The following is a 21,210-nucleotide window of genomic DNA, read 5'->3' on the forward strand; positions in this document are numbered from 1 at the left end:
TGTGGCTCGTCATGTCAAAATATGTGTTCGGCGTGTCATATGTGGCTCGTCATGTCAAAATATGTGTTTGGTGTGTCGTGTGTGGCTCGTCATGTCAAAATATGTGTTTGGCGTGTCGTATGTGGCTCGTCATGTCAAAATATGTGTTTGGCGTGTCGTGTGTGTCTCGTCATGTCAAAATATGTGTTTGGCGTGTCTCGTATGTGGCTCGTCATGTCAAAATATGTGTTCGGTGTGTCATGTCAAAATATGTGTTTGGCGTCTCATGTGTGTGGCTCGTCATGTAAAAATATGTGTTCGGTGTGTCATGTCAAAATATGTGTTTGGCGTGTCGTATGTGGCTCGTCATGTCAAAATATGTGTTTGGCGTGTCGTGTGTGTCTCGTCATGTCAAAATATGTGTTTGGCGTGTCTCGTATGTGGCTCGTCATGTCAAAATATGTGTTCGGTGTGTCATGTCAAAATATGTGTTTGGCGTCTCATGTGTGTGGCTCGTCATGTAAAAATATGTGTTCGGTGCGTCATGTTAACCATGTGCATCATGCGTCTTGTCAAAATACATGTCTGCTGCACACATGTCAAAAGGGTTTATGATAAAAGAGATGCTCACATTCACAAACAGGTAAATTTTTCACCTTCACTTGTTTAAGCCTAGACATCTGGGCTGTGTTTGGACGGCTATTAGACGTCTTTTATTAAGCGCAAAACTGCATGCTAGGTTAAGATCAAAAGCTTATATAAAGCATAAATCCAGACTTTAGACTGAACTGTATACACGGTTTTGTTTTCTTATTGTCTATGTATGTGTCATATACTCACTCCAGTCAGGATTCCTGTATTGACTTTGGTTAAGGCGGAAATAGTGGGACGTATCATGTAAAGTAAATGTTAGTCCACGCAAGGTCAGGGTTATCGGTTCAAGCGTCCACGCACATTCACAGTGTCTGTGAACCTGTTAACACAGACCAGACTTTAAAACCCTAAAATGTTAATGGATTAAAATGATCCTGAGAATCTGACAAATATGTTTGGGCATTATATATAATTCCACTGTCCATGCCAAAAATACCATACCACACTCAATTTTAATCTCATCACTGTCTAGTAAAAAAGAGATTTATAATTCATCTTGTTGGTTTGTGACACTAGTTTTGGCGGTAAGTTGAAGCATGTGAATTTGGGAGGCAAGTATACAAACAGTGCAGTCAATATTTGTGCAGTATTGACTGTGAATCTGGTTGTATGTTTGAAGGCAGAGGGGAAGCGAGGGGACGAACCAGAACAAATTTAACCTGATGTGATCTGAGATAGAGAAACATGTAAACACTTTCACTCGGGTGACACCTGTGTTGTGGCGATCAGGATTTCCAGGGAGACTGAAAAATTTCCAGGATCGATACTAAACACATTATAGTAAGATAAGCGTCTCACTTAATATACAGCAACTTACAAACTAAATAAATCAATAGACAGACACGAAACACTGATTTTAGTTATTTTAAATTTTGAGGTTATATTAATAAGTTTAAAGAAATAAATTAAACTCAAGCTAAAGACATGACGCGCAAAATTTTGTAGAAAAGTCATACCTAACAAATATTATTTGTTACCCTAAAAAACTTAAGTACTGTGAACTTAAACAACTTATAACTTAACTTATAATTTCTAGTTATTCCAATATAATTCAACAGATGTATTAAACTTAATTTTAAGTTTATTTAACTTGAAATAATTTGTAATATTAATTGTTTGTCCAAAGTCTTTGCTTAATTAACGGAATACAGATTTTCTATTTTTAATTATCTTATTTTTAGTGTTAAAAATTGTATTATAACACAAAATTCATGATGTCAGTCAATTAATAAACTTGATTCTTCACAGAAAAACACACATTGCATTGTCAGTACTACAATAAAATTTGCTGAACCAGGTTTAAGTAAACACTGATCACCTGAACGGTGACTTCACAAATTTATCAGTTACAACAAAATAACATTATAAATATAATAGCATAAACCTTTATGACATTTTATTAACAAATATTTAAGTAGTTAAAGTTCATATGAGTTATTATTCTGTGAAAAAGCTTAAAACTTAAAGCTTAAATCGTATCTATTATCTAATAAATAGTTAAGATTCAAGATATTTATTTGTCACATATATACAGTTATATGCATATACAAAATGTGGTCTACTTTATAGACTGTGCAACAAAAAAAATATATGAAGTATTTAGACGCAAAACCCACTAAGTGCATCTGACATTTTCTTGTAAATTTGTTTTTTAGACTCTTATGTTTAGGTTCAGTAATTTCACTTTAATTGCAATAAAAATGTAATTAGTCAGTAATTGAAATGCCTTATTTTCACAAATTTCATTTCATTGGTATTTAACAAATCTGTCATTTGCTCCAAAACCCTCTTTGTACTTTAAACCATATGTAACCCTGGACCACAAAACCAGTGGTAAATGTCTTTTTTTAACATAATCTGAAGGCTGAATGGGACAATAAGACGACATTTGGCTGAGATACAACTATTTGAAAATCTGGAATCTAAGGATGGAAAAAAATATTGAGAAAATCCCCTTTAAACTTCTCCAAATGAAAACTTTAGCATCCCATATTACTATTGAGAAATAATTGTTTTGGAAATCTTCGGTAGGAAATATACAAAATATTATAACAAAATATCGTAACATGGTCTTTATTTAATATCCTTATGATTTTTGAAATAAAAAAATCTTTAATTTTGACTCATACAATGTATTTTTGGCTATTGCTACAAATACACCTGTGCTGTTTTGTGGTCCAGGGTAACATATATGCTTTTTTGGCAAAAACATCTAAATCCGTAATCAGAAATGAAATTACAGACTGAAAATTTACAAAAAATGTAACTGAGAAAATATAGAAAACAGAGATTGAAGTCTGTAGATTGAAATAGAGGCTGAGAAGTGTGCAAGACATTTTGCACAACAAAACTAGTAAAGTGCAAGTGCAGTGATCCAGAAAGTATATTTATATGAACATAAGTGTTAAAAGAAATGTTTTCTGTAAGCTTTTATACATTATGTTTTAAATTACTGCATTACATCCTCATCTACATAAAGACAGTTGTGAGGGCCGGAGAAGACCTTCAACCGCAATGCAGCCGTAACTCACTGTCAAAGAGTACGCAAAAGGGAAATGTTTATGGCACCCGACACTCAGTGTAAATGTTAAAGGGGACCAGCGCACCGCCATTAACATGCCACTGAGATGCCGTTGCCTTGGTGACAGCTCTGCAAGCACAAGCTGTATAAAATCTGTTTGGGCTTGAAACGCCATTGTGATCAGATATATGTGCCAATCTGTGTTGCCATGGAGGGCGGGTCGGCCGAGGAACGCCTTTTCATGACTAAGCCCTTTTCTTCCCGTTTTCCCAGGAGTCGTTTATTCCGGGTTTAATTTATCACAGACAGGGATGATTCTGTTGCTTAACCTCTCAACCTCTTCGGTCAGTTTTGACAAACTTCAGCAGTGATAGCTCAATTCTGGCCAGCTTGCTTTGCTCTGAAAATATAACAATATATGTATTCATGAAAGAGAAACGGATCGGTGGCCTCGGATCTGATTTTAATTTCGACTCGCTGTCCTCTGCTGAACTCTACAGAATCTCAGCAGATGGGCTACAGATCCTGATGTCATTTCCTCATCTGTCGTTTATGGATCTTTCTACGTATGTGCACAGCGAAACACGACTGCCCCCATACTCGTGTCTTTGTTCTTTTCATTTCCAGGCCACATTAATCAAAAACTTGTGCTTAAAGAATTTTTCAATCTAATGGGGAGAAAATCCCTCATATTCTTATATATCATAATTTCATGTATTTTCCTTATCCATTTTAAAGGGGCCATGGCATGAAAATTTGACTTTTTTCACGTTTAAGTGCTATAATTGGGTTCCCAACTAACAATGTGAAAAAGATCAACTTAGTAACTTAGTTTTGGTAAACTATTCTCTGCAAGCACGTGAAAATGTAGGTCATTGAAATTTGGCTCTCCTTATGATGTCATAAGGAGATCTTATTATAATAATACCGCCCCTTAATCTGCACTATCCAACCACGGGACTGCCATTTAGTGCAGAGAGAAAGAGAGACAGAAATTAATTCACAGCACAATTGAGTTTCAATTGCAACAAACCACCATTATGGTGATCAGTGTTTGCATTTCATCAGTTCATTTGCATTTTAAAGGACACACCCAAAAACGGAAAATTTTTGCTCATACCTACAAAGTGTCAATTTTAACATGTTATAATAAATTATCTATATGATATTTTGAGCTAAAACTTCACATGTGTACTCTGGGGACACCAACGATTTATTTGACATCTTAAAAAAGTCTCGTGACACGCTGCAAAAAAATGATTTTCAAGAAAAAAATCTTAGTATTTTTTTTTGTTTTCAGTAAAAATATAAAAAAAATCTTAAATTAAGATGCTTTTTCTTGATAAGTGAAACGACCCAAGAAAATAAGTCTAGTTTTTAGACCAAAAATATAAAATGTAAGTGATTTTGTGCATAAAACAAGCAAAAAAATAATAATAATCTGCCAATGGGGTAAGCAACAAAAAAATCTTGAAAATTTTTCTTAAACATTTAATTCAAGAAAGATTCAAGAAAAATTAGCTTACACCATTGGCAGATTTTTTTTTTGCTTGTTTTATGCACAAAATCACTTAAATTGGATATTTTTGGTCTAAAAACACTTATTTTCTTGGGTCGTTTTTCTCATCAAGAAAAAGCTTAATCTTCATTTTAATTTAAGAATTTTTTGATATTTTTACTGAAAACAAGACTAAAAATACTAAGATTTTTTTTCTTGAAAATAATTTTTTGCAGTGCATGGCCCCTTTAAATGCAAATTCTACTGTACCGTGGAAACATGTGTGTCAATGCATTGGTGCACACCAAACAAGCGGGCCGAGACCACTGAAAGGCTACGGGCCGCGGTCCACTTCCGAATGCACTCTGATGTGGTTTGAAATGTTAACGCAACACGGACTAAAGACATCTAAACAAATTAAAAACAGGAAATGATAACAACATGCAACCCCCAAAGTCACACAATTTGTTAACAATGGTTAGAGCGGTTATTAAATATTTGTTTGTGAGTTAATAAGTTACAGGCAATGTTTAGACTCTTTTAAACATTTTATAAACTCTTCAGGGTTAAAAATAAACATTCAATGAGCTAGCTTTGCACACAACATTGTTTTGGACGGTCTGCAAAATATGTTGCAAAAACACTACCAATCAGGTTGTGACCTTATCCTGATGCCTTTACGTTTGTTTTGCAGTTAAAAATACATGCAAGCACTAAGCAAACTGCGAACATATATATTTTGATTTTTTTTTGCACCAAACCAAAAGAACTGAACTACAAGTGTTAACACGACCATAAGTAATAAATGCATTAAATTTGAGCCCATTAAAAGCTTCTAGATGAAGCTCTTGTGACGTATTTAAAACCAAACGCTATTCACAAGTCTTGCATGGGTTGCTAAGCACTACAAGCATGGCAGTCTGCTGTGCAATGACTGTAGTGTACTTGCATGTTTTGCACACGCTGTGAAAAAAAAAAACTTAACCAGACGTCTGCAGCCTCACGCCACAAGAATGGATTCATTCACTGGTGGCACATGTCTTTAATTTCTCAGCGTGGTGCGTCGTAAGTCACCATCACTGACTGACTGTTTATCCACACACATGGCCATAATGCACCCATGCATACACTTGTCTATAGCTTCAATGTTGTCTTGTTCCTGAACTGACCGGGGTAAACTGCACAAAATCAGCGAGGTACAATCACATGGGAGGTTTTATATAAGACACAAACAAACAAACAAATTTGATTGTACAGCTTCACACAAAAGAGGCCGCTGGCGTGTACAAACCTGTTACGCATTAGAGATCAAAGATCTGCGCAAAACACTTATTTGTGATAAACAAATATCATAACTCTCCTGAGACCGACTGAAGAGAGAATTGCAAGATTCACAGACACAGATGCTAACCCTGAGCGGACCAATCTACATCCACTGATTGTGCTTTCAAAACAATTACATTGCCCAATAAGAATAAAAGAGATAGAGACAACAATACAGAAGAGACAAATGTCATGCAAGCCGTCCAAACCTGGAGTCTTATTCTTCTTGTATCACCGGTGGCGTCTGTGCGGTGACAGATCGAATCTCTTTTGTGAATGTGGGACAGCACACGGGCCAAGACACAGTAAATCACCACCAGCAAATGCAGAACTGGACCAAACCAGCAGCAAATGTGTTTATGGGCCCAGTACTCCAGACACCGAGTCTGAACCAATGCCCGTATACTTAAAGCTCAATTTTAGCTTAAAAACTTATATGAAGGAGTCTTAGCTTAAAAGAGCGATTCTGGACCGATCTGACAGCAAGGAAAATACAAAAAACACAAAAACCTTGTTGCTATGTATGACAGTCTTTTGAAGATTGTGATTGGTTGGTTGTCCAAGAAGGAAAAATATTGCTTTTAAGTATAGGGTCTATTAAAAGCCATCAATTACAAATTACAGATATACTTTTTCCTATTTAACCGTCATCACACACATGAAGTATGTGTTTTCTTTATTTTTTATGTGCAATGCTGTTAATGCCTACTTAAGGTATTTGATTGGAAATAAACGGCGATATGAGGTTCTGTAAGTTCTTGTGATCACTTTGCTTATAGACGTCTGTAACAGACCCAAATCATATCTGCTATTTTTTCCAGTTGTCGAATCAGTTACTGTAGTTATGTACACTGTTAAAGGATTACTCCACTTTCTTAAAAAAAAAATCTGAAAATTTACTCAACCCCGTGTCATGCAAAATGTTGATTTTTTTTTTGTTCAGTCAAGAATATTTTTTTTTTTTTTTTGGAAAAACATTCCAGTATTTTTCTTTGTTTAATCGACTTTATTGGACCTCAACAGTTCACAGTTTCAATGCAGTTCTAAACGATCACAAACGAGGCATAAGGCATTACGCAATTACGTGAGGTCGCGCTGGCACGTCACAAGACCGAAGATAGACGAGAAGTTGTGGTTTAAAAGTGCATATTTTTATTTTTCTTGTCAAAAATGACAATCGCTTCGCTAGATAAGACCCTTATGCCTCGTTTGGGATCGTTTAGAGTCCTTTGAAACTGCAATTTTAAACTGCATTAAAACTGTTACGTGTTGGGGTCCATTAAAGTCCATTAAAATGAGAAAAATCCTGGACTGTTTTCCACAAAAAACATAATTTCTTCTCGACTGAACAAAGAAACACATCAACATTTTGGATGACATGGTGGTGAGTAAATTATCTGGATTTTTTTATTTTAAGAAAATGGATCCTTTAAGCCTTTTAAAAGTCCATCGATACTCTTAAAAAACCTTAAGACCTCTTTTAAGGGTTAGGATGCTTTCTGAATTACTTCTTACTTTAGTAGGATCTTTTTTTTAATTTTAAGGGGACATTTCTACCAATTTTCTAGAGAAATAGTAAAGAAAAGCTGGATGGGATAGAAATGATGTGAATGTGTTGAATGTGCAAACTTTAGTGTCAAAAAGAAGGGTAAAAAATCTGTCACTGAAACAATACCCTTTAAAAGGTCCTAATATGCACCCATTAGGTACAACAATGTACTTTTTAAAGTGTATCTCCCCAGTGACTGCTTTTGTATGTTTTCTCTAACAGTGTACAAAACCATATAGTTACTGTACTTCAAAAAAAAAAGAGAAATATCAATGTTATGATTTACTATTAACAATATTTGAAACTCCAGAATAATATAATGAAGAAATAAGTGTTGCACATGGTCACATAATCTAATAGACTTAACCGCATGTAATGCACGTATTGTAAATATCATTTGTTTAATAATAATTTCATATCTCATTACACATCAGTATATCATTACATTTATACCATGGCATTATCAAGTTCAATATTACAGCTCTGTTAAGGAAAGCATTCAGATTTAGCAAAATTGTTCTTGGCACAAAGTGCAAAAATATTGACTTTGAATAACACGATTGGTATGATGATATTTCTTAGTTAAAGGCATTTTGTCATTTCTGCACTGACCTTTAATCTGAAACAGGGTTCAGTGGTCCTCACACAAGAGATACCCTCTGATACATTGAGCTGTGGTGCTTATGTGGGTGTTGCAAGTTCAAGTCTCATATACTTATTCTCCTCTGTGTCTGTCAAAAAGGTGCCAAAAGAAAAGAGGACAGTGAACTTGATAGGTTTACTCGATACAACCTCAGATCAAAACCTTTCCACAAACATCAGTTATTGTTACTCACTTTCCCCCTCTGTTGGTCAGCGAGGTGTCCGGCTGACCACTTTGCATGCCTTTCTAGAAAACTTGCCAGATAAAAACAATTACACATAATTTGTGGGATACTTGTGGTGTCCTGTTGCATAAATAAGGATGTAGACCATAAAACATGTACACACAGTGTGTTAACTGATATGCTTTGGGTGGAAGTTCTCTGTAAGTGACTTGCTGAGAAGGACAATACAAAGTGTGTTCACATAAACCACCACTGATTTCACGCTTGACAATGTACAAAAGCATCCATTAACTAGTTGTGTTAAGGTAAATGAATGAGAAGCAGTCAAAAGAGATCCTGTGGCATCTGAAATCCACAAACCCTCTTACAATATTAAATAACAATATATGATGCTAATAGCAATAAATGTCTAGTCCATTTTAGTACAAAGCTGTCAGAATACGAGACAGCCTTTAAATAGCATCTTAACCACAAAGTACTTGCGTGTGGGTGCACTGAGGCCAGGAGAAAAACACCTTGCCAAAAAGTATAAGCGGTTATACCTCGGCCACGGTGAATAGCTGCCGTATGAGAGCCTCTGGAGAACTCTTACAAAAATACTTGGCAGCCAAGAGCAAGAAAAAAAATATATATGCACTAAACACGCCTTTATCTCCTTTCCCACACATCAAAACCTCCCCCAAATTTCGCGCCGCCCCTACCAAACCCTTCAGGAGTCAGCACATCCAGCATTCAGTCCCAGGCTGGATTCAGAGTGGCATCTACTGGGGTCATCAAACTGAGCTTCAGATTGAATAAATAACGTGCACATAACCGGGACTGTGGTTTAGAGTCGCTTTACGCGCTGCTCTCGACTTGGTTCATCTCTACCTGATGGTGCGCAAAAGTGGACCGTGGAAAGCTTTGCACGCGCTGTGATCGCATCAGAGGATTTTGCTTTTGTGAGTTTACGATATCAGCTTCACACTGAGCTCTTGCATTTGTTTATATGAGGAGGCAAGAACTGTTTACGCAGACGGACCTGCATCTTAACCAAATGGATGCGCAATGATGGATTAATCGCTTTCGAAGGGATCAACTCATGTAACTTTCACCAGGCAACAGCGCAGCGCCCTGATAAACCCCTGCGGATTTTATATCACCAACCTTTACCTGATTTTTATCCCCTGGTTTCAAGATGACATCGGGGTATTTGATAAGGTCGCTGCTCGTGCTCTTTCTTGCGCTCTTCTCTGCCAATGCAAGCAACTGGCTGTAAGTGCACAGTGTGATATTTTGACTTGTGTGTTGTTGTATGTATATGTTATGACTAAAGTCACTCAGTTCCCAAAGGAAATTAATAAGCTGTCTAATTGATTTTAATCTGCACAAGTGAGATAATTCAGAAAGGTTTCTCGTAGATTTAACGATTACAAATTAAATTGACTTGACAATTAAAAAAGCTTGATTATGAAACTTTCGTAAAAGTGCTTGTGAATAGCAAAATCTTTCTTTAGAGTGTTTCCTGCAATTCTGTGACATTGACAGAAAGCACAAGGCGTAAACAGTAAAATGCGTATTAGTATGTTGCGCAATAGTTTATAAACTTTAGATTACGCGAATGCATGTGCGTTTATGCCCGATACAAAATATGAGGAAATGAAACAGGTATTTAGGGAGTGAAAGCAACACAGTGTCAGCCACTTTTTTAGTTGTGCACAGCTGCGCTTTTGGCGCTTTTACGCACATCCTGGAGAGCAATGCATGGGTATGACAGCAATAACAGCATTGGACATCATAGTCAGCGCATTAAAGTTGTATAAATAAATCATTAAAAGTAGTTTGCACACAATAGTTGACTTGCTTTCGATATACCTGAATAGAATTGAAGTGGTTTGTTAAGGCCAGACTAAGATTTATTGTCCATGTGCGCATTTCTGGGTGTTCAGGTTTATATATATTTGTATCCCCAGGGCAAAAACAACATCGTTTAATCTCTCTATATGAAGTTTTCGATGGAATAGTTTTTAACTAAAGGCGTGGTAACAGGTCTCGTGCATGTAGAGACACGCTATACACTAAAGTAAAACCTCCTGCCTGTCTAGAAAATATGATCATTCTGACAGGAGTCTCTACAATACACCATTCCCCTCTCAGGACAGGTATTAGCAGGTAACCAAATAGACATTAGACAAGTTTACTTTGCCAAACAAAAAAAAAATGTGCACGTGGGTATGAAGCTCAAGGCTGCCCTAAGGAATTTAAAACAAATGATAAATAAATGTTCCTTAAGCATTTTAAACAGATTTCAATTCTAAAATGTTTGCTGTCATATTTAACACAGGTCGATATATAAAAAAAGAAAACGCAGTTTTAAATAAAAAAAGTTTTAAATAGTTGTTGTTTATAATAAATTAAAGTGTCATTTTAAAATAATTTATGTAGTATTTATTTAAATGCATAACATTATATTAAATGTATAACATTTAAGCATTATGATGTTTATTAATTTAAAAAAATATATTCAGATTAATGCTTAATGGAAGGGACATTAAAACTAAGAATAACTAATGTAAATTCAGGCAAATTGAGTAAGTTTTTGTCATGGATATACATTTACGCGAATTCGTTATCTGCTGTATTATCTGAATTACTGCATGACTCCTTTTACAAATATTTCAATAAATTCGTTCCGGGAAACATCTTTATACAGGTCATTATTCTTATAAAAAGCCATACTTTTTTCTTTTGCCAATATTACTGCTTAACATAAAATTTTCCTCCTAAAAATATGTCGCAGGTTTATGTAACAAAACAGTTGCATTTGATCCTTACCTTTTCTTGTCTCTTAGATGAAAAGATATGTCTTACTATTTATGCTTTGTCGTTTACAAACAAAAGCAGAGTGAACATAACACTAAGTAAACTATTTTATTATTCATAGTTTATTAATAATAAAATGTTTTATACTTGAATTACTCAATATAATTAGTATTATAATTGTATGTGTTTAATATCTTACTCTCTCCAAACATTTTCTCAGTCTATAGGATAAATTTCGTTGAATGTTTGAATGTCACATTATAAACATCATAATAGGTATAATATTAATACATTATATTGAGTGTTTTTTAGCTTATTATTCTTTCATCAGTTGAGAGCGAATAAAAGAAACTGATAAACGTGATGCTCAAAAAGTTCACGCGTTACTCAACAGCCATAAAGAAATGTTTTGAAGTACAGCTCAGGGCTTTTTATTTGTGAGATGTGTGAATGTATTTTTCTTGAGCTTGTCCATCAGCACCTGTGTGAAGGTTTGAGATGCGCAGGTGCAGGTCACGAGAGCACCTGCGCACCTCAAACATCCATCAACAGCACGCGCTTAATCACAAAATATAAACTCGCCACAACGACTCATGACTAAAGTCCTGTGTGATATTTTATGACTCACTTATAGTCGTTGTTTTGTGTTCAAATGTCAACAATGAATCATTAATTATACACCAGAAAACAAATGTTTGTCTGTCTGTCTCCCTGTCTGAATTCAGATCTAAAAGTTACAATGTTTAAACAGTACCATGGTTTTGTGCTTAGTCCACAGGCCATGAGAAATCTTTATGGCATCAATCACAAATATTAATTTATGTCATTTATTGCCAGTTTGTTTGGATGAGTGATAGAGTACAGTGATACATTTTTGCATGGGATGGAAAGAATAGTGTTTTGGATGTTTGAAAGCATGGGTCAGTCAATAAATAGTTCACAGCTGAGCAACATGAGATGAGAGAAACCCCTAATGCGAAATATATCCTGGTGCCGAGCGATGAGAACACAAATAACAGCAGTGACAACAGAGTAATGAAGTTGTAGGACCTGTTGTTACATACCTTTACTCATACAGCAGCCTATATTACAAGTGTCTTTTTATTAAAAACAGACAATTACATTGTTTTAATCAAGTAAAATAACAAATACACCAAAAGAGTTTAAGATGTTCATTGTTTTGATCGTTGATTCTTATCTATAGATGCTCATTAATCCAAATTCATATTCTTATGATGTTTTACTCTGGGGACAATTTTGCAAATTAAGACTGAGAGCACCATCAGTCCATGTAATGAAAGATTAAAGTATCATTTGCAAACTAATTTCTTCAATTTGTTTTAGCGCTATATGATGCTTTATTCTGAAATAGTTAAAGGTAATAGTTAAAGGATTAGTCAATTTACTCACCACCATGTCATCGAAAATGTTGTTGTCTTTCTTTGTTAAGTCAAGAAGAAATTATGTTTTTTGAGGAAAACATTCCAGGATTTTTCTCATTTTAATGGACTTTAATGGACCCCAACACTTAACAGTTTTAATGCAGTTTCAACGGAGTTTAAGGGACTCTAAATGATCTCAAACGAGGCATATGGGTCTTATCTAGGGAAACGATTGTCATTTTTGACAAGAAAAATAAAAAATATGCACTTTTAAACCACAACTTCTCGTCTATCTCCGGTCCTGTGACGCGCCAGAGTGACCTTACGTAATTGTGTAATGCCATAAAAAGGTCACGTGTTACATATGTGAAACGCACAATTGCGGACCCTTTTAAACAATAAACTGACACAAAGACATTAATTAGTATCATTCGATATACAACAACATTGGAACGGTCCTCTTTCACAACACTGGGCGGTAGTTTCGCATACGTCCTCCGTGACCTCTTAATGTGATGACGTATTGCGTGAGGTCGCGCTGGCACGTCACAGGACTGGAGGAAGATGAGAAGTTGTGGTTAAAAAGTGCACATTTTTATTTTCTTGTCAAAAATGACAATCGTTTCGGTAGATAAGACCCTTATGCCTCGTTTGGGATCGTTTAGAGTCCTTTGAAACTCCGTTGAAACTGCAATTTTAAACTGCATTAAAACTGTTACGTGTTGGGGTCCATTAAGGTCCATTAAAATGAAAAAAATCCTGGAATGTTTTCCTCAAATAACATAATTTCTTCTCGAATGAACAAAGAAAGACATTTTGAATGACATTGTGGTGAGTAAATTACCTGGATTTTTTTTTTAAGAAAATTGACTAATGCTTTAAAGGTCCATACTGAAAAAACTCCCCCAACAAACTTACACTCAGAAACGTCCATTAACAATTTCCAAACAATTGATTATTCCTCAAAATCTGTATCTTCATCTGATACAGACTCAAACATAAGATCTGTTTACACACACACAGAGCTACTGAAGGAGCTGCTCTGTGAAACAGCCAATCAGAGCAGAGCTCCTCATCATTATTTATGACCCTTTCAAATAAGGTAATAATAGACCATTTCATTCTAAAGGTAAATCATAGGGTTGTAAATGGACATGTAAAACTGACTCTGGATCATTTTTGCACTTAATAAAGACACGTCGCTTCAATGTAGATATCAGAGAACAATTTAACAAATTATTACAATGCATTCTTTGGCACCTTTAAACACCCTTTGCTCAAGTTTGTTTTTGGAAATCTGTATGGGCTCAAATACAACACCCTCCTCTGTACCTACACTGTAAAAAAAAATCCGTAGAAATTTCAATGTTATTGCAGCTGGGTTGCCGGTAATTTACCGTAGATTTACATTTATGTTATTAACTGGCAAGAGCTTGTTCAAAGTTAAATAAATTTTAAATATTAACAAGTCTTTATCTTTACAGAATAAAACTATACAATAACAGCCTCATGCAAAGCATTCTGGGAACCAGAAATCATCATCAACCTTTTTCTGTTTTTTGCTTCAGATTTTGTTTCCCAGAATGTTTGGCTTGATGCTGTTTTTTTAGTTTTACTCTGTAAAGACAAAGACTTGTAAATGTTTAATGTTCATTTAACTTTGAACAAACTCTTGCCAGTAAATAACATAAATGTAAATCTACGGTAAATTACCGGCAACCCAGCTGCAATTTCTACGGATTTTTTTTACAGTGTACTGTGCCTAAAGCTGTGATTTCCCCTTCTCGTAATTTTTCTTACAGTACCTGAAAGTATCCTCATGGGATCTTAATCTTCAATCTTATTTTGTATCTGTGTGAAGTCTAGAATGAAAGAGAGACATGCAAAGTGTATGATGATCCTCCAGAAACATGGTTGAGGACTATAGTCTACGTCACAGGTCTGCAGCAGCGTATGTGTTTGTATATCTCATATTTAGATTGTTTAAACTAAAATATTCACTGAAAAACAGGAAGTTCAACTACAAACAAGCTCAAGAAACAAATATTAAAATCCTAGCAACAAACATTGTTTATATCATCAGTAATGATGTCAGCATGATTTACTTTGGACATCACAAACAGCTTATAGAAATGAGTTAGCATGTTCAGTTCAATTACTTCCTTAATTGCACTGCTGATCAATTTATCGATGAAGTTAAATAAGATAACACTGCCCTCTAGAGTTAAAGACAGATGCTTAGGTTTACCAGATTCACAACATCAGTGAGTCACTGTGGTACCGAGAACTCAAGAAGTGTTTGTCAGAAAAACGGAGTTGTGTATGCCTGACACGTTTGTTTCTGAAAACATGAAGCGTGTTGTGATGAGTGTTTGACTGACATTTAAACCAGTCGAGCTGTTGTTGTCTGAATGTAGAAAGTTGCAATGATCAGAAACATTCAAGCAAGCAATTATGCATTTAAAAGATGTCTAATAGCCGTCCAAAACGCAAGGCAAGTAAAAATTTAAACATAGCCCAAAAATAAATAAAATAAAATAAATCCATAAATGAAAGCAATGACTGATCACTTTGCTTACATGATGGAATATCAGACCAGTTAAAAAACGACATGTAACCAAAGTTTATTTCAAATATAAGTGTGTTACTCATAGCCGGACTTAACTTAAAGGGTGAAATGACGGCTATTGCTTGCTGGGATGTGAGAGGTGTCATTATGCAATGTGCTTAAGATATATGAATAGAAAATATAAAGGATTCGTTTATCAAAACAGTAAATTATTTACTTACTCTCATGTCGTGCCAAACCTGTATGGTTTTCTTTTTCTGGGGAACACAAGAAGGAATTGAAGTAACAATTGTTCACAATTTTTTATACAATGACATTGAATGGATGTTTAAAAAGAACACAAAATCAAAATAAAATGATCAGATACGTCATAGATCATATGTCCCGCTATATTTCTATGAAATCTGCTGAAGTCATAAACCTGTGTGAGAAAAACAGTTGTTGTTAACTGACCCCCTTTTTTTTTTAAGGTAAACTATTCAATAAAAACTAACAATTTCCTTTCAATTGCAAGGTAATACTATAAAACGAAGAAATATATTATTATAATAGCAAAATGTTGTTCTTGTATTGTGATACAAGAAAATCCAGTTACATTACAGTATGTGTGACCCTGGACGACAAAACCAGCTTGAGAGTCAATTTTTAAAATAATCTAAATATTGAGAAAATCGCCTTTAAAGTTGTCCGAATGAAGTAGTAACACATATTATTAATGATAAATAAAGTTTTTACATTTTTACTGTAGGAAATTTACAAAATATCTTGTAGCTATTGCTACAAATAGACCCATGCGACTTATGACCGGAAATAAGTCGGTGAAAAGCATCAATTCCCTCAAAAATGTTTAAGTGTAAATTTGTCCAACACACAGCTTTTAATACACAGACATGAGTGTTCAGTGACGCACAGTTGACAAATATGTAAATATCAAAATATTGTTATAAACATCATGAGATTGTGGCCCTTGGATGCCATAACACGTACGTTTATTTGCTTGTGCAGGTCTGCTATTTACCTTCACGAATTTACACCAAAGACTTTTCTCTTCAAAACAGGAAACGTCAACATTTGATTATTCAATATCCACAGAGAAAATTTCATGTGGAGATCTCCTACTGTGAATATGCATCCTCTTATTATTTCGTTTGTTTATACACCAAAGATCGAGGCGAATAAATGTATACAGCCTGGCATCTGTACACGTCGTCTTATTCCCTCCCGACGTCTCTCGTACGGAAAGGTTGCGTGCTAAGTCACGCTCGGGCTAAGCCATCTGGAGCCGACAGTGCTCGGAGGCCAAAGCAGTGTAATTCAACACAAACATGACAAAAAGAAAGGAGGAACCATGCTCCAGGTGGGACGCTAAAACTAAAACCTCCCAGGAAGAGGTTTCTATCCGTCACAATCCCACAGTCGGCTCTCCCTATTTTTCTAATCTTAGTATAAAGCAGATTATTCGAAAACACGAACAGCGGGAAGCGATAGAAACGGAGAGCAATGAAAACAAAATGACCCACGAACCCTCACGGCCTAAACTATCTTTTTCCCAGATGAAACGTTTTCAAAACAGTGCACCAGAATTTCCACAGGTGTTTTGTACGTCAAAATCCTTGATAGGATTGCAAGAGAGCATCTGGTACTGATATCTTATATTCTAAATCCTAGAAAGGACACGGCTCTCCGGCCATTTGGCTGCCAGATTCATACTGGGGTCAGGATCTTAAAGGTAATTTACAATTGGTGGAACAAACAAAAGCTGTAAACATGCACGCAAATTCAAACCATGCGCTAGTCGCTAACAGATGCTTTACATGATGAAAACACATCACATCGAGCCAGAAAGCAGAACGTGTGTGCATCAGGCCTGTGATGTCATCGGCGAGATTATCAAAGCTCGTGAGAGGGGAGATGATGGTCTTGTGGACGAGGAGGTGTTTGTTTCTTATCTGCCCCAGCCATGGCCCACCAAATCAGCTCTTGTCAACAGCAAAGAGGAGCAGGAAGAGCTGGGATTTACATGTGCCGTTTTTAACTCTAGCATGTAAAGAGTGTACGGCAATGTTAAGATGAGCCCTTGAAATCAAACAGACCTCAAGACACTACTATAAATACACGCAATAATGTGACAAAAGCTTCGTGACAAGGACAACGAGAGTTGTGAGTCACGTTCGCTTGCCTTTGTTTTGAGGGTTAGCCGTGAGCCACGATCTGAATCAACAAACCGCGCGATCTCTTGTTCTTGCTTCGCACTTAATTAGGTATTTACAGAACGCAGCGCCTTCAAAGCCATTTCACGGACTTTCCACCATAATACTCGTAGACGTGTGTTTGAATTAGTCAGGGCCACACAAAAAGACAAACAAAAGGCAACTGACAGACCACAAGCCCATCCGTGACAGCACCTGCACGCAACCCGCTAAAGTCACCAGCCCACTCCTTGAACAGAAACGACTTTGATGTCATGACTGTACCGACTGTAATAAAGCGTCTTTGGTCTTGGCATGTTGGCCGTGATATTTGCGAGCATGCAACAAGGCCTATTTTTATAAAAGATGGAGCATGAGTGAGCTCAACAGACTCTTATAAGTGCTACCTTCATCCATCACATCTCACACGAGTGTTTCCCTCGACCCCCTGGCCCTGGAGGTGATGTGGGAAGATAATCTATCCGTCTCTCTCAACATCCCCCTTACCTCATCTAACACAGCTTTCCAGGAACGTCACGGGACGGCCACGGCGTTTACATTACTGCTGTTTGCGCTTGGGAGTCCTTTAAACAAACAGAGCTATGTGGGGTCACCGAACTTGTGGAATGATGCGCAGGTCGACCACTTCTTCAAACAGTATTTGCGCTTTCTCCTTCCAGCGTCAACGTTCAGAAACTCTTTGCTGTCAACTAAAACACTGTATGCATCAGAAAAGTGAACATATATTTATTGTTTTTGCTTTTTTTTAGATACCTAGCAAAGCTGTCATCGGTGGGGAGCATCTCCGACGAGGAAACATGCGAGAAGCTTCGGGGTCTCATACAGAGGCAGGTTCAGATCTGCAAGCGCAACGTGGAGGTGATGGACGCAGTCCGCCGGGGTGCCCAGGTCGCCATCGACGAGTGCCAATTTCAGTTCCGCAACAGACGGTGGAACTGCTCGACGCTAGACAGCGTTCCTGTGTTTGGCAAAGTGGTCACCCAAGGTTAGTCAAGTAGTTCCCTGCTGTTACAACATGAAGATTGGGATAAGAGACTGTGTGGGTTGTTAATGGTTATTTGCTTGTCACAGGTACAAGGGAAGCTGCCTTCGTGTACGCCATATCTGCTGCTAGCGTAGCTTTCGCAGTGACCAGGGCCTGCAGTAGCGGGGAGCTGGATAAGTGCGGCTGTGACCGTAACGTGCATGGTGTAAGTCCAGAAGGTACGTCTGTTTTGTTGGAGTTATTGTAGTCTATGCCTCAGACAGAACGCCCACAAAACGCCCTCGGTCTGAACCCTAACTGACTGATGTATATTGCACACAAAAATCTCATTGTCGTAAGCGTAATTCTGATAAGTACTTTAAACACAAAAACATTCCCAAATGATCACATCCCATTTCAATTTTCATATCTTGTACGTTTAACTGATGAGTGAAGAAAATATTCAGAATAGCCAAGCAATAGTCATCATTTCACTGTCTAGGTTAACTGTAGACCTGAAAGAGATCGACTGAGTAACCAACTTCTACTTGAATTAGGTTACGTCATGCACATAACTTGTGAGATGCCTGTAACCAAGGTCAACGTTTGATTTATTTTTGGGCTATGGTAAGACGCTGGACAGCCCAATTTTACCTTGTTTTAGCCTAGGCTGTGTTTGAACACCTATTGGATGTCTTTTAAACTCAAAAGCTTGCTGGTGTATTGCGTATCAACCCATATATATTTTTATATCCATGATTGCTTCATCTCAATAGGTTTCCAGTGGTCGGGATGCTCTGACAACATTGCGTATGGAGTTGCCTTTTCTCAATCTTTTGTGGATGTGAGAGAAAGAAGTAAAGGACAGTCATCTAACAGAGCTCTGATGAACCTTCATAACAATGAAGCAGGGAGAAAGGTAAACATCATCTTACACTTTAATCTAGAAGTGAAAACATCACCCATTTACAGTCAATAAAGTTATTTTTACCATCTAAAGGCAATTCTAAACAACATGAGGGTGGAATGCAAGTGCCACGGCGTTTCGGGCTCCTGCGAGGTGAAGACCTGCTGGAAAGCCATGCCACCTTTCCGTAAAGTCGGCAACGTCATCAAGGAGAAGTTTGACGGCGCGACAGAAGTGGAGCTACGCAAGGTGGGCACAACCAAGGTCCTGGTTCCACGCAACTCCCAGTTCAAGCCACACACAGATGAAGATCTGGTGTACCTGGAACCGAGCCCCGACTTCTGCGAACACGATCCCAGAACGCCGGGCATAATGGGAACTGCGGGGCGCTTTTGCAACAAGACCTCCAAGGCCATTGACGGCTGCGAGCTGATGTGCTGCGGCCGAGGGTTTCACACAGAAGAGGTGGAGGTGGTGGACCGCTGCAGCTGTAAGTTTCACTGGTGCTGTTACGTCAAGTGCAAACAGTGTCGCAAGACGGTCGAGATGCACACGTGTCGGTGATCCACAGAACTTTCCGGAATGGTTTCCACTTCCCAGACAACGAAACGCATACAAAAAGGGAAGAAATGCGGACATTCCCAGGCATTTCAAAGAATGATAGAGGAACATGTCATACATGAGACACTTTAAAATATAGGGGCTTGAAAATAGTTGCAAAACCCAAAGTCCCACTGAGAGTATTTTTCTCTCCTGTTGCATTTGTAATTGTGGTCGCTCTCTTATTTTTATTTTTATATTTTTTTAACTTATTGGAATCGAATAGAGAGTGGATTTTTAATGTGACATGCACCGGGGGAGTGCCAATGGGAACAAAGTTATTTACAGACATTGACCCAGACGGATTAGGGGCACATCAATACGGTGAAAGGTGTCCAAAAGCCTTTCCATTGTTAATGCTGCTTTAGGGTTTCATCATGAAAGATGGACATTGGACTAACACTACACGTTGGAACGGAGTGCAGGTGTACATCTGCTTTACGAGACTAAGTAGATTTTTCAATACATGTGGCCGTTCGTTCCTATATAGCTGTGATGCTGCTTGAATTCAAGAATCACTCACCAACAATGTACAGCTTTGGTCTTCTGTAGAAGTATTAAAGCCCGCCTGTGTCTGTAGGGATGAAAAACCAACTCCGGTTAAGATGGAGTGGACTATTACACTTACCAGGGAGTGTTAGGCTCACAGAAGGGTTAAGAAAAACTAAAAACAGTATCAACTATTGACGCAGACAGCCAGTGCGCATATCATTGGTGCTGAGCCGTAATCACACATTTTGGGAAAAAATGAAAACTCGTTGACTCGGAGTGCTTGGATCATGGATTCTGTGCACATTAAAGATAGCACTTTTCCTTACATACCACAAATAAACAAATCTCCAAGCATTCCCTGCACCGTTAGCCAGACCAAGTGACTGAATTATTTATGGTCAATATCTACAATACCATAAAACCAAGCTTTCCTTTAGTAAAATTGCTATTCAGTATGCTTTTAAAGAAACATAGATTTGTAAAGACTTATACACTGAAGAGGATTATATTTCATATGAATGTATGGTAAATTGAAATATATGCTGTGTCAAAGACTGACATCCTTGTGCCGTTTCTTATTAAGTGAATATGACAATTAATTTATGCATTTTCGAGATGCTTTTATGCATTACAAGGTGTACATTTAATCCGTATGCGTGTTCCTTTGGATCGCTCTACCAAAGAGGTACAGAAATTGGTATTCAATACTAAAAAGACATAAAGGTGACTGGGCTTTGTAACTAGCTTAACCAGCAGTACATCCTTGGTAGATCAACACCATCATCATATATTGTAGATCTTGATGGTCAACCAGCGTTACTAGCTAAACTTTGCATGACTTTGCTAGTGTACCAGATAGACCAACAACAAATCAGATCGTTCAGCAGGGCATTACAGATTAATGGTCTTCACAGATACATGTTTTACAGGTTT

The 21,210-nt window shown here is 37.2% G+C and overlaps 1 protein-coding gene and 1 long non-coding RNA gene across 2 annotated transcripts; one reads left to right on the plus strand and one right to left on the minus strand.

Moving 5' to 3' along the window:
* Positions 1 to 8,187: 8,187 nt before the first annotated feature.
* Positions 8,188 to 8,977, minus strand: LOC135740692 (uncharacterized). The gene is made up of 3 exons (XR_010529247.2): positions 8,894 to 8,977; positions 8,361 to 8,421; positions 8,188 to 8,255 (listed from the first exon to the last, which is right to left on the minus strand). It is a non-coding gene; the product is annotated as an uncharacterized lncRNA (long non-coding RNA).
* A 122-nt stretch (positions 8,978 to 9,099) lies between these two features.
* Positions 9,100 to 20,835, plus strand: wnt4 (wingless-type MMTV integration site family, member 4). Its single transcript, XM_065259171.1, has 5 exons — positions 9,100 to 9,605; positions 18,064 to 18,299; positions 18,386 to 18,517; positions 19,055 to 19,197; positions 19,279 to 20,835. The coding sequence occupies exons 1-5, from the start codon at positions 9,529 to 9,531 to the stop codon at positions 19,747 to 19,749; spliced, it is 1,059 nt and encodes a 352-aa protein (XP_065115243.1). The 5' UTR covers positions 9,100 to 9,528; the 3' UTR covers positions 19,750 to 20,835.
* The last annotated feature ends 375 nt before the right edge of the window (positions 20,836 to 21,210 follow it).

The sequence above is a fragment of the Paramisgurnus dabryanus genome, chromosome 14 (assembly GCF_030506205.2).
Source record: "Paramisgurnus dabryanus chromosome 14, PD_genome_1.1, whole genome shotgun sequence".
Lineage (NCBI taxonomy): Eukaryota > Metazoa > Chordata > Actinopteri > Cypriniformes > Cobitidae > Paramisgurnus > Paramisgurnus dabryanus.

Excerpts from the sequence above, each read along its gene's own strand:
- wnt4 (XM_065259171.1), top strand. The coding sequence starts at position 9,529 with ATGACATCGGGGTATTTGATAAGGTCGCTGCTCGTGCTCTTTCTTGCG. Across the intron at positions 18,300-18,385 it reads TGGCAAAGTGGTCACCCAAG|GTACAAGGGAAGCTGCCTTC; the intron begins GTTAGTCAAGTA and ends TGCTTGTCACAG. Across the intron at positions 19,198-19,278 it reads ACAATGAAGCAGGGAGAAAG|GCAATTCTAAACAACATGAG; the intron begins GTAAACATCATC and ends TACCATCTAAAG.